We start from the raw sequence: 14,167 nt of genomic DNA, 5'->3' as shown, positions 1-14,167 counted from the left end.
AAATTCAACAAAAATAATCATCATGAACTATATTCATTTTATAGCATAGCCTCAACTACATAAAAAAACTATTAACAGAATTATAAAAAGAAATAATTAATTCCACAATCATTGTGGGTAATTTTTAAGGCACCCTTCTGAACAGTATAATTTAGAAGTCTGACTATTATATATGTGTGTGTGACTACATATATGAATTTATTTATTAATTTATTTGTTTGTTTGGCTGTGCCGGGTCTTAGTTGTGGCATGTGGGATCTTTGTTGCCATGTGCGGGATCTTCGTTGAGGCATGCAGGATCTTTAGTTGCGGCATGCAGGATCTTTAGTTGCGACATGTAGAATCTTTAGTTGCAGCATGTGCGCTCTTAGTTGCAGCATGCGGGATCTAGTTCCCTGACCAGGGATTGAACCCGGGCCCCCTGCATTGGGAGTGCAGAGTCTTAACAACTGGACCATCAGGGAAGTCCCCACATATGAAATTTTATGTAGGATTTTATGTAGGAGATGTGTGTGTGTACATATATAAACCAACATAAAAGGCTTATTCTTTTCAAATAAACATATAGTATTTACAAAAACTGACTGTATATACTGAGGGAAATTTTAACAAATATCTAAGAATGACATTATTATACACTCATCTAATCACAATACAATGAAAATGGAAATAAATTACAAAAATATAGCCCAAGCCCCATAATATTTGGAAGCTAAAAACTCCTTTTATGAGCTAAAGAAGAAACCTTAATAAAAACTGCTAACTATTTCAATCTGAACACCACCAAAAGATGTAACATATCAACACTCTTATCTGGGTCCTTTCAGAAACATGTTCAGCCTCAAATGCATTTATTAGAAAAAATAAAAAAAGAAAGAATGAAGTTAGGAAAAATCCAACAAGGTAAGGCCCCAAAAGCAGAAAAAATAATAAAGCTAGGAGTAGAAATTTATGAAAAAGAAAATTAAGAAACAATAGAGAGAATCAATGAACTAAAACCTGTTTTTTGGCAAAATGCATTAAACTGCTGACAAGACTCAATGAGAGAATGTAGATAAAAACAACTATAGTTACAGTAGAAATTTATTTAAATAACTACCCTAATTCCATTCATTCAATAAGAAATGAAAAAACTTAATACTTCACCATTGCCGTGTCATTTAACCTGAACCTCAAATTCTAGCTCAGCTGATGACCACAGACAAACAAGCACCTCAGCACAAAGCTCTGTGTGACCCTCAGCAGTGTGTGGCCGCGCAAGGTCCAGCCCACAGTGTCCACCTCTGGTACAAACACCAGGGGAGGGGACAGCATCGGGCTTCTCAGAAACAACACTGGCCTGAGGTGGATGCCCTCATCTAAAAATGAGGGGACGGACGGCTTCAGCTCCCATAAGAAAACTATTCCCAGTTCTGGCACACCAAAAAGAAATACTTATTCTTTCAAAGAAAGGCTTCAGTCCCACCCCCGACCCCTCACAAACCTTCTTCAGGAACGTGAATGGTTTTTGAAGGCAATGGTTTTTCAGATTCGGGGACAGAAGACAGCTCAATGTGATCTACAGGTTCAACCTGTCGAAAAACATGCACAACAAAATAACTGCTACAAATTTTATGGTTTGATAATTTCAAAACATCATAAATGATTTTATGTAGGTTTTACACATTTGTATTAATGCAACAAATGAAAGAACAGCATTAAATCCAATATGAGCTAAATGGTGAGAACTGATGAAGAGGAGTAAATTTTTACTTATTTTGTATCTTAACCGATTTAACCTTTTAAGAGGTTCAGGAAAATTGCATTATAAATTTTACAATGGGGAGGAATGATAACTACCATCTAGACAAAACTTTTCTTTTTTTTTACATAGTTCACCTTTATTTTATTTATTTATTTTTTTATTGAAGTATAGTTGACTTACAATGTTATATTAGTTTCAGGTGTATAACATAGTAATTCAATATTTTTATACACTACACACCATACAAAGTTATACAATATTATTGACTGTTTTTCCTGTGCTGTACATTACATCACCATGACTTACTTTTTTTTTTTTAAATAAATGGTAGTTTGTGCCTCTTAATCCCCTTTACCTATTCCGCCCATCTCCCATCCACCTCCCCTCTGGCAACCACTGGTTTGTTCTCTGTATCTATGAGTCTGTTTCTGTTGTATATGTTTATTTGTTTTGTGTTTTAGACAGTCTCTTCAACAAATGATGTTGGGAAAACTGGACAGCTACATTTAAAAGAATGAAACCATTTTCATAGACCATTTTCTTACACCATACACAAAAATAAACTCAAACTGGATTAAAGACTTATACGTAAGACGTGAAACCATAAAACTCCTAGAAGAAAACAGGCAGTAGGCTCTTGGACATTGGTCTTAGTGATATATTGTTTGGATCTGTCTCCCCAGGTAAGTGCAAGAAAATAAACAGAGACTACATCAAACTAAAAAGCTTTTGCACAGCGACGGAAACCAACAACAAAACAGAAAGGCAACCTACAGACTGGGAGAAAATATTTGCAAATACTATCTCCAATAAGGGATTAATATCTAAAATATTTAAGGAACTCATACAACTCAATATCAAAAAAAACAAACAATCCAATTTAAAAATGGGCACAGGACGTGAACAGACATTTTTCCAAAGACAACATACAGGTGGCCAACAGGCACATGAAAAGATGCTCAACATCACTAATCACCAAGGAAATGCAAATCAAAACCACAATGAGATATCACCTCATGCCACACAGAATGGCTATTATCAAAGACACAAGTATTGACAAGGATGTGGAGAAAAGGGAACCCTTGTGCACTGCTGGTGGGAATGTAAATTAGTGCAGCCACTATGGAAAACAGTATGGAGGTTCTTCAAAAAAAATAAAAATAGGTCTACCATACAATCCAGCAATTCCACTTTGGGGTATTTATCTGAAGAAAACAAAACCTTTCATTTTAAAGATGAGGGAATAAGGCCCAGAGAAATTCAGTGACTTGCAAATCCAGAACATGGACTTGAACCCGTAACTTTAAGGCATGTAGTCGGTGTGTCCACGGTGTCCCTCAGCCTCTTCCAGACCTACAAGCTGTTTTCTTAAACTAAAATGGGCAAGTAAAAATCTTTGTATTTATGTGTGCATTATAATAGGGTGAGAACATTTTAAGCCAATATGCCAAACCTTTCATTTAAATCAATTTTATTTCCTTCAAAGTAGTCACCTCGGAAGAATAGAGTTTGATCAACCATTTTTAGAACTCTTCTTTTGAAATTGTCTCCCAAGCTTGTGCTACAATTACTAATAACTATTCCATTAGTAAGTCTTTATTATATGAACATGATTTTATTTCTGTCAGAATCTAAAAATGAGAGCACAAAAACAGACATTAAATAAAGTTATCAATTGCCTGCCACGCACCAAGCAAAAGACATAATTCCTACCTTCCAGTTTGGAAAGGCTTGGGCTGAGAGGGGACCTGTATCAGAAATTGCGGGAACTTTCAAAAAATACAAGTGTGTGACCTACGCCCTCCTCCTTGCAAAGTCACTCCCCTTCCTCTCTCTCCGCCCCATCCCTTTCAATAGGGTTGGCATGTATATTTTGAAAAAGCATCCCAAGTGATCTTGACATGCACAGCTGTCCTTTTATCTAATGACCCAGATCTGTGGAAATTCTTCTTGAAATTCCTCCTCTGGCTTGCTTTCTCCTGAGCCTCTTTTCTCCCTCAGATTATTCCTTCTTAAGCTTTGTTGTTGAATCCCCATCCTTAAAAGTTAGTGCACCCACAGAATTCTGATCTTAACCCACTTTTTCCTTACTCAATATGCTCTCTCTGGGTGAGTGCCCTCACTATTATAATTTGAACTTTCTCCTATCTGATGACTCTAAAATCTGTACCATCACCCCGGATCTAGCTCCTGAGCTCCAGAAGTACCAATAGATATCCAAATGCCTGCTAATCTCACAGCACCTCAAATTTCACATGGCCCTCAATGAAATCTCTGTCTTACTCCTCCCAAAAGACATACACTTCCTCTACCCTAGTTTAGAAAATGACTCCAACATTCACCCAGGCTGGAAATCTGGACTCTACTGTGAATCTCTGCATTATTCTTCACCTTCCCACAGCCACTCAACCTCTGAATCCTGCGACATTCTCCCTCCATCCCCAGTGCCAAAGTTCAGGTTAGTGGTACTATTCACCAGATCCCAAACACCAATCAACAGACCTGATATAGAGCTAACTGATTAAGAATCATTTATGAAACTTGTTAGTAATACAGATGCCTGGGCTCTAACCCAGACCTACCTAAAATCAGAATTTCATAGGTATGGGGCCCATGAGTTTGCACTTCTGACAAGTTCCCAAGTTGATTCTAACAAACAGCTAGCCTAGAACTACTGTGACCCAACCAATCTCCCTGTTCCTAGTCTTTTCCTCTCCATTCTATTCACCACATGGCTGCCAGAGTGTCTGATCATATCATTTCAGTGCTTAGAATTCCTCAGTGGTTCCCTATTGCCTGCTTATAGAATAAAATCCTACTCTCTTGGCACGGCAAACAACACTTTCCATCCTTCCCTATCTGCCCTACCTACCTCTCCTGCCAGGCATCTTAAAGCCCAGTTCCATCAACTGCTTCCTTCCGCTAACACTGATATAGTTCCCCAAATACTCTATGCCATTCTGCTTTTGCTCACAATGTTTTCATCAGCCCTTGCTCATCGAACTGATGAATATCAATTCATTATCAGTTCAAGAATCACCTCTACGAAGCCTTCTCTGGTGCCATAGCTTCACTTACCTATACAGTCACAACAGGCCATATGTACCTGTGTGTCCTTACAGCACCCTGTTCACACGTATTTTGGGTGCATACATCTATCTTCTTTTATTAGATTCTAAGCTCCTTGAGAGTAGGGACTATGCCTTATTTACTTTCCTATTCCCAGAACTTAGCACAGGGCCTAGCATGTGGTAGAAGGTCGATAAATGTTTGTTAAAGGAATGAATGATTCATGGGTTCTGGAGAGAGTGAACAAGCCAGGAACGAGACTAGATTCAGGTGTAAGTAACATATCTGGCTTTAGATACGCTTAATAAACTAGAAGATAAGGGATTTTGAAAGTGATTCCTTGGAATATGGACTTCCAAGGACAACTCTGACCCTCAACATTAATTTGGATGTAACAGATCTAAACCTGGATTAAAAACAAAAGGAGAACAACCAACAAAACACCATAATGTCATTACTTAATAGTAGTCCTGAAACTAACACAACATTGCAAATCAACTAAACTCCAAAAAAATTTTTTTTAAAACCCCAGTAGTCCTACTTCATGTATTTTTTTCAGTGTAGTTTCACATATGTTTAATCTTAACCTTTTAATAATTGTTAAATGTTTGGATTAAACAAATGCTATAAACCTAATAAATTTATCTTTTAAAATATCAACATCTTAGGAACCTGGAATATTTGTTAGACATGTCACTGATGGAATTCTTTTCCTGCAAACCAATTTGCATTTCTCAATATAAGGCTTTAACACATACAAAATATTTTTACCATTTGTTGGTTAACCATTTTTATATAAATTTTATTTCCTAAAAAAAAGACAGGATGTTTGTGCAAAGTAATTAACGTTTGAGACTTCCTTTCTATTGGTCTAACTACCATGATATACCAATATACATAAACATTAATCTCTTTATTCTGAATACTTTTTAAAGATACAGAAAACTTCTAAGCACTAGTAATCCCATTGTATAAAGTATCTGAAAGAAAGAGAATTCAAAATATAAGGACAGCAATGTTTGTAAAGTTATAAAAATCTTGCTGAAGAAAATGATACTCAATTATGAGCAGGGTTTATCTAAAACCACATTCTGGTTTTGTAATTCATATATTTATTTTCCTGGTAGGAAGCAAGAGTTCACTTCTTAAAAGCTTAATGTTTAAGTGGTTCTCAACTGGGAATGATTTTGTCCCCCAGGGGACATTTGGCAATGCCTGGAGACATTTTTGATTATTATAGCTGAGGGGAATGCTACTGACAGCTAGTGGGTCAAGACCAGGGATGCTACTAATCATCTTACAATGCATGGGACAAAATCCCACAACAAAGAAATATCTGGCTCAAATGTCAACAGTGCTGAGGTTGAGAAACCCTAGCCTAAAGAAACCAAATTTCTCATTATTTTGAAAAATCAAGAGTCTAAAATTATATCACACTACAAATTTAATAAGTAGGTAACAAACAAACAACTAAAATAAAGACAGCCTACCTTAATACAAGGTCGGCCTAGCATGACATGTCTCGGGTAATTCTGCTCTATGTTGTCAGCAATGTTCTGTATTGTTAACAGCTGTTCATCAATTCTCTGAAGCTTTGAGGTGAGATGCTCTAGCCGGCGAGCCGCAGAGCTTGGCGCAGGACGAGTGGCAGAGACATCCTCTTGTAGTTCCCACAGCAGGTAATCTGCGGCATCTGACTTTGAGCTTCGTTCCTTGAATCGAAGATCTGGTTTCAGAGTATCTAAATATTAATAAAGGTAATATCAGAATTGACTACAATTAAAACAGAAGTAGGGCTTCCCTGGTGGTGCAGTGGTTGAGAGTCCGCCTGCCAATGCAGGGGACACAGGTTCGTGCCCCGGTCCAGGAAGATCCCACATGCCGCGGAGCGGCTGGGCCCGTGAGCCATGGCCGCTGAGCCTGCGTGTCCAGAGCCTGTGCTCCCCAATGGGAGAGGCCACAACAGTGAGAGGCCCGCGTACCACAAAAAACAAACAAACAAACAAACAAAAAAGAAGTAGATGCTGATGATCTAATTTTTTGAAGACCTCATTTTAAGTCAGCATAACATTCCCTTCCAAATCAGTTTTAACTTAATATACTTAGAAATACCATTTCAGCTTCTTGACTTCTGAGATTTGTCTTTGTTGTGAGATAAGAATACATAACAGTGTTACCATTACCACGAAGTTCCATATACAATGCAATTTGAATGTTACTTTTATCTTCTGCTACAAAAATACACTTCATCAAAAAGCAACCTTACTATCTTTATGACTTTTTAAAACTCTACTTGAAAACCAACAAAGTAAAACCTAGGTCCAGTGTTGGCCATTACTGCTTCTACGTGGGCTCTTAGGCAAACATTAAACCTCCCAAGGCCATATCAAAGCCAATGACTGACTCTACTCTTAAGCCCAACTGATTCTTGTCCCAAATTTGAAACACTTTTGGCTTCTGGGTCTTCTCCTCCCTATCTCGCTCTCCCTTCTCAGTTGTCGCCTTGGTCTTCCCTTCCACCACCCACTCCTTTTACCCTTCAGTATTTCCAGGGCGCCGGTCTCAGCTCACGTCTCTTCTCACTCCACCCACCCTCTCTGGGTGAGGTCTCAGATGCACTGCTGACTCTCACATCCAAATGGCACTCTTTCTGAGCTCCAGCCCTTAAATCCATCTCTATCCTGGTCATCTCAGTTAGGCTGTCCCCAAAGCATATAAAACCAAACTCATCACTTCAGCCCTTTCACCTTGCTCCTTCCTCCTGATTCCCCAGCTCAGGGAGTAGCACTATCATTCACCCAGCTTCCCAAGCCAGAGGCCTGAGACACATTCGAGGTTCTTCCTTCCTTCAGTTCCAACGTGACACCAAATACTGAGGATCCACGTACCTATCATCTCCTCATTCCTACTACCAGTGCTTAGCTGAAGCTTTCACGACCAATGAACCCCAAACAGTATCCTTATCTCTAACTTATTTCACTTCTCTCTAGCCCAACTTCCACACAGGCCCTAGAGAAATCTTTTAAAACACAAATCTGGTATTTTTCCTTTTCCACTTGAAATCGTTCAGCGTTTCTCTAATGCCTTCACCTTAAAAGTTCAAATGTCTCAGTATGAGAGACAATGGCATTGTCTTTCCTTGGCCTACCTATCCAGCTCATTTCTCGCTATTTCTTAAAAAAAAATTCCAAGCACACTGAACTTTAATTTTCTCAAACTCAGCAAGCTCCATCAAACCTCTGAGTCACTGCACAATCTATTCTCTACATCTGTATGAACCTTTCCCCCGCTAGATCCTACTTTTAAGATTCCATTTAGGTGGCTCTCCCCTAAATAGCCCCAATCCTCCCCAGATATGGATTAAACGCTATATTTCCCAACAATCTCATCCTTTTCACCATAACTGCACTTACCATGCTGTATCATAATCACCTCTTTACTTCCCTGCCTTCCTGCCCCCCATATATGAGCCCAAGGACACAGAGCCTGGTATTACTCTCTTCTTCAGTCCCAATATATTGTCCCTAACTTACTGTTGAGTGAAGAGTTGGTCAAATGACGATTATGATGCCTGTCCTACCTAACTCATAGAGGTTTTGTGAAGATCAAATTATCCAAGAAAATACTCTGAAAACTGTGAATTACTAAACAAATGTTAAGTAGTGATTATATTTCAGTCCCAGTATAAGGAGAAGCTTCCCATGAGAAGATAAAGGTAAATTCCAGTGTTGGCAATGGCAGTCACATAATCTTTCCCTACCTGTTTTGGCCCTACCCTTTTTTTAGCTTGACTCTCACAGTACTTTGCCACCTATCCTTCTTGTTTCTTGGCAGCCTGCAGTATCTCCCTTATTCACATAGGAAAGAACCTGGTGTGCAAACTTCAAGTAGAAAATACAGCAAAAAGAGATGGATGTGCTCAAAACCTGGAATGGCTTACATACATAATGAAACTAGTTTCCCTTCCTATAGAGAAACTGTTCCACTCTAGCTGACTAACTGAAAAAAAATCACCTAGGAGGTGATTTATTTATTTATTTATTATTATTTTTTTTTTTGCTATTTTTAAATTTTTATTTATTTTTTTAATTTAACAAATTTAATCAGTTATACATATACATATGTTCCCATATCCCCTCCCTTTTGCGTCTCCGTCCCACCCTCCCTATCCCACCCCTCCAGGTGGTCACAAAGCACCGAGCTGATCTCCCTGTGCTATGCGGCTACTTCCCACTAGCTATCAACCTTACGTTTGGTAGTGTATATATGCCCATGCCGCTCTTTCACTTTGTCACAGCTTACCCTTCCCCCTCCCCATATCCTCAAGTCCATTCTCTAGTAGATCTGTGTCTTTATTCCTGTCTTACCCCTATGTTCTTCATGATATTTTTTTTCTTAAATTCCATATATATGTGTCAGCATACAGTATTTGTCTTTCTCTTTCTGACTTACTTAACTCTGTATGACAGACTCTAGGTCCATCCACCTCATTACAAATAGCTCAGTTTCGTTTCTTTTTATGGCTGAGTACTATTCCATTGCATATATGTGCCACATCTTCTTTACCCATTCATCCGATGATGGACACTTAGGTTGTTTCAATCTCCTGGCTATTGTAAATAGGGCTGCTATGAACATTTTGCTACATGACTCTTTTTGAATTATGGTTTTCTCAGGGTATATGCCCAGTAGTGGGATTGCTGGGTCATATGGTAGTTCTATTTGTAGTTTTTTAAGGAACCTCCATACTGTTCCCCATAGTGGCTGTACCAATTCACATTCCCACCAGCAGTGCAAGAGTGTTCCCTTTTCTCCACACCCTCTCCAGCATTTATTGTTTCTAGATTTTTTGATGATGGCCATTCTGACTGGTGTGAGATGATATCTCATTGTAGTTTTGATTTGCATTTCTCTAATGAGTAAAGATGTTGAGCATCCTTTCATGTGTTTGTTGACAGTCTGTATATCTTCTGTGGAGAAATGTCTATTTAGGTCTTCTGCCCATTTTTGGATTGGGTTGTTTGTTTTTTTGTTATTGAGCTGCATGAGCTGTTTATAAATTTTGGAGATTAATCCTTTGTCAGTTGCTTCATTTGCAAATATTTTCTCCCATTCTGAGGGTTGACTTTTGGTCTTGTTTATGGTTTCCTTTGCTGTGCAAAAGCTTTTAAGTTTCATTAAGTCCCATGTGTTTATTTTGTCTTTATTTCCATTTATCTAGGAGGTGGGTCAAAAAGGATCTTGCTGTGATTTATGACATAGAGTGTTCTGCCTATGTTTTCCTCTAAGAGTTTGATAGTGTCTGGCCTTACATTTAGGTCTTTAATCCATTTTGAGCTTATTTTTGTGTATGGTGTTAGGGAGTGATTTAATCTCATACTTTTAAATGTCCCTGTCCAGTTTTCCCAGCACAACTTACTGAAGAGACTGTCCTTTCTCCACTGTACATTCCTGCCTCCTTTATCAAAGATAAGGTGACCATATGTGCGTGGGTTTATCTCTGGGCTTTCTATCCTGTTCCATTGATCTATCTTTCTGTTTTTGTGCCAGTACCATACTGTCTTGATTACTGTAGCTTTGTAGTATAGTCTGAAGTCAGGGAGCCTGATTCCTACAGCTCCGTTTTTCGTTCTCAAGATTGCTTTGGCTATTCGGGGTCTTTTGTGTTTCCATACAAATTGTGAAATTTTTTGTTCTAGTTCTGTGAAAAATGCCAGTGGTAGTTTGAAAGGGATTGCATTGAATCTGTAGATTGCTTTGGGTAGTAGAGTCATTTTCACAATGTTGATTCTTCCAATCCAAGAACATGGTATATCTCTCCATCTATTTGTATCATCTTTAATTTCTTTCATCAGTGTCTTATAGTTTTCTGCATACAGGTCTTTTGTCTCCTTAGGTAGGTTTATTCCTAGATATTTTATTCTTTTTGTTGCAATGGTAAATGGGAGTGTTTCCTTGATTTCACGTTCAGATTTTTCATCATTAGTATATAGGAATGCCAGAGATTTCTGTGCATTAATTTTGTATCCTGCTACTTTACCAAATTCATTGATTAGCTCTAGTAGTTTTCTGGTAGCATCTTTAGGATTCTCTATGTATAGTATCATGTCATCTGCAAACAGTGACAGCTTTACTTCTTCTTTTCCGATTTGGATTCCGTTTATTTCCTTTTCTTCTCTGATTGCTCTGGTTAAAACTTCCAAAACTATGTTGAATAAGAGTGGTGAGAGTGGGCAACCTTGTCTTGTTCCTGATCTTAGTGGAAATGGTTTCAGTTTTTCACCACTGAGGACGATGCTGGCTGTGGGTTTGTCATATATGGCCTTTATTATGTTGAGGAAAGTTCCCTCTATGCCTACTTTCTGCAGGGTTTTTATCATAAATGGGTGTTGAATTTTGTCGAAAGCTTTCTCTGCATCAATTGAGATGATCATATGGTTTTTCTCCTTCAATTTGTTAATATGGTGTATCACGTTGATTGATTTGCATATATTGAAGAATCCTTGCATTCCTGGGATAAACCCCACTTGATCATGGTGTATGATCCTTTTAATGTGCTGTTGGATTCTGTTTGCTAGTATTTTGTTGAGGATTTTTGCATCTATGTTCATCAGTGATATTGGCCTGTAGTTTTCTTTCTTTGTGACATCCTTGTCTGGTTTTGGTATCAAGGTGATGGTGGCCTCGTAGAATGAGTTTGGGAGTGTTCCTCCCTCTGCTATATTTTGGAAGAGTTTCAGAAGGATAGGTGTTAGCTCTTCTCTAAATGCTTGATAGAATTCGCCTGTGAAGCCATCTGGTCCTGGGCTTTTGTTTGTTGGAAGATTTTTTATCACAGTTTCAATTTCAGTGCTTGCGATTGGTCTGTTCATATTTTCTATTTCTTCCTGATTCAGTCTTGGCAGGTTGTGCATTTCTAAGAATTTGTCCATTTCTTCCAGGTTGTCCATTTTATTGGCATAGAGTTGCTTGTAATAATCTCTCATGATCTTTTGTATTTCTGCAGTGTCAGTTGTTACTTCTCCTTTTTCATTTCTAATTCTATTGATTTGAGTCTTCTCTCTTTTTTTCTTGATGAGTCTGGCTGATGGTTTATCAATTTTGTTTATCTTCTCAAAGAACAAGCTTTTAGTTTTATTGATCTTTGCTATCGTTTCCTTCATTTCTTTTTATTTCTGATCTGATTTTTATGATTTCTTTCCTTCTGCTAACTTTGGGATGTTTTTGTTCTTCTTTCTCTAATTGCTTTAGGTGCAAGGTTAGGTTGTTTATTCGAGATGTTTCCTGTTTCTTAAGGTAGGATTGTATTGCTATAAACTTCCCTCTTAGAACTGCTTTTGCTGCATCCCATAGGTTTTGGGCCTTCGTGTCTCCATTGTCATTTGTTTCTAGGTATTTTTTAATTTCCTCTTTGATTTCTTCAGTGAGCACTTCGTTATTAAGTAGTGTATTGTTTAGTCTCCATGTGTTTGTATTTTTTACAGATCTTTTCCTGTAATTGATATCTAGTCTCATAGCATTGTGGTCGGAAAAGATACTTGATACAATTTCAATTTTCTTAAATTTACCAAGGCTTGATTTGTGACCCAAGATATGATCTATCCTGGAGAATGTTCATGAGCACTTGAGAAGAATGTGTATTCTGTTGTTTTTGGATCAAATGTCCTATAAATATCAATTAAGTCCATCTTGTTTAATGTATCATTTAAAGCTTGTGTTTCCTTATTTATTTTCATTTTGGATGATCTGTTCATTGGTGAAAGTGAGGTGTTAAAGTCCCCTACTATGATTGTGTTACTGTCGATTTCTCCTTTTATGGCTGTTAGTATTTGCCTTATGTATTGAGGTGCTCCTATATTGGGTGCATAAATATTTACAATTGTTATATCTTCTTCTTGAATCGATCCCTTGATCATTACGTAGTGTCCTTCTTTGTCTCTTCTAATAGTCTTTATTTTAAAGTCTATTTTGTATATGAGAATTGCTACTCCAGCTTTCTTTTGGTTTCCACTTGCATGGAATATCTTTTTCCATCCCCTTACTTTCAGTCTGTTTGTGTCTCTAGGTCTGAAGTGGGTCTCTTGTAGACAGCATATATATGGGTCTTGTTTTTGTATCCATTCAGCCAATCTGTGTCTTTTGGTGGGAGCATTTAATCCATTTACATTTAAGGTAATTATTGATATGTATGTTCCTATTCCCATTTTCTTAATTGCTTTGGGTTCGTTATTGTAGGTCTTTTCCCTCTGTTGTGTTTCTTGCCTAGAGAAGTTCCTTTAGCATTTGTTGTAAAGCTGGTTTGGTGGTGCTGAACTCTCTCAGCTTTTGCTTGTCTGTAAACGTTTTAATTTCTCCATCAAATCTGAATGAGATCCTTGCTGGGTAGAGTTAATATTGGTTGCAGGTTTTTCTCCTTCATCACTTTAATTATGTCCTGCCACTCCCTTCTGGCTTGCAGAGTTTCTGCTGAGAGATCAGCTGTTATCCTGATGGGGATTCCCTTGTGTGTTATTTTTTGTTTTTCCCTTGCTGCTTTTAATATGATTTCTCTGTTTTTAATTTTTGACAGTTTGATTAATATGTGTCTTGGCATATTTCTCCTTGGATTTATTCTGTATGGGACTCTCTGTGCCTCCTGGACTTGATTAACTATTTCCTTTCCCATATTAGGGAAGTTTTCAACTATAATCTCTTCAAATATTTTCTCAGTCCCTTTCTTTTTCTCTTCTTCTTCTGGAACCCCTATAATTCGAATGTTGGTGCGTTTAATGTTGTCCCAGAGGTCTCTGAGACTGTCTGTTCTTTTCATTCTTTTTTCTTTATTTTGCTCTGCATCAGTTATTTCCACTATTTTATCTTCCACCTCACTTATCCGTTCTTCCGCCTCAGTTATTCTGCTATTGATCCCATCTAGAATATTTTTCATTTCATTTATTGTGTTTTTAATCGATGCTTGATTCATCTTTAGTTCTTCTAGGTCCTTGTTAACTGTTTCTTGCATTTTGTCTATTCTATTTCCAAGATTTTGGATCTTGGAAATAGAATCTTGGATCATCTTTACTATCATTATTCTGAATTCTTTTTCAGGTAGACTGCCTATTACCTCTTCATTTGTTAGGTCTGGTGGGTTTTTATCTTGCTCCTTCTCCTGCTGTGTGTTTTTTTGTCTTCTCATTTTGCTTATGTTACTGTGTTTGGGGTCTCCTTTTTGCAGGCTGCAGGTTCGTAGTTCCCGTTGTTTTTGGTGTCTGTCCCCAGTGGCTAAGGTTGGTTTAGTGGGCTGTGTAGGCTTCCTGGTGGAGGGGACTAGTGCCTGTGTTCTGGTGGATGAGGCTGGATCTTGTCTTTCTGGTG

General features: G+C 37.9%; 1 protein-coding gene across 7 annotated transcripts in view; it reads right to left on the bottom strand.

The window, feature by feature from the left end:
• CPLANE1 (ciliogenesis and planar polarity effector complex subunit 1) overlaps positions 1–14,167 on the bottom strand; it is a 133,531-nt gene that overhangs the window by 44,229 nt on the left and 75,135 nt on the right. For all 7 annotated transcript variants that reach the window (XM_082623134.1, XM_082623136.1, XM_082623137.1 and 4 more), the window contains 2 exons: positions 6,304–6,554; positions 1,484–1,571 (listed from right to left, as the gene is read on the bottom strand). In XM_082623134.1, coding sequence (XP_082479260.1) covers positions 1,484–1,571; positions 6,304–6,554 — 339 coding nt within the window. The remainder of the gene's footprint in view (positions 1–1,483; positions 1,572–6,303; positions 6,555–14,167) is intronic.

The sequence above is a fragment of the Mesoplodon mirus genome (genome assembly GCF_964341445.2).
Source record: "Mesoplodon mirus genome assembly, chromosome: 5".
Taxonomy (NCBI): domain Eukaryota; kingdom Metazoa; phylum Chordata; class Mammalia; order Artiodactyla; family Ziphiidae; genus Mesoplodon; species Mesoplodon mirus.
Note: the sequence above shows the minus strand (reverse complement) of the source record. Positions and strands in the feature narration are given on the sequence as shown.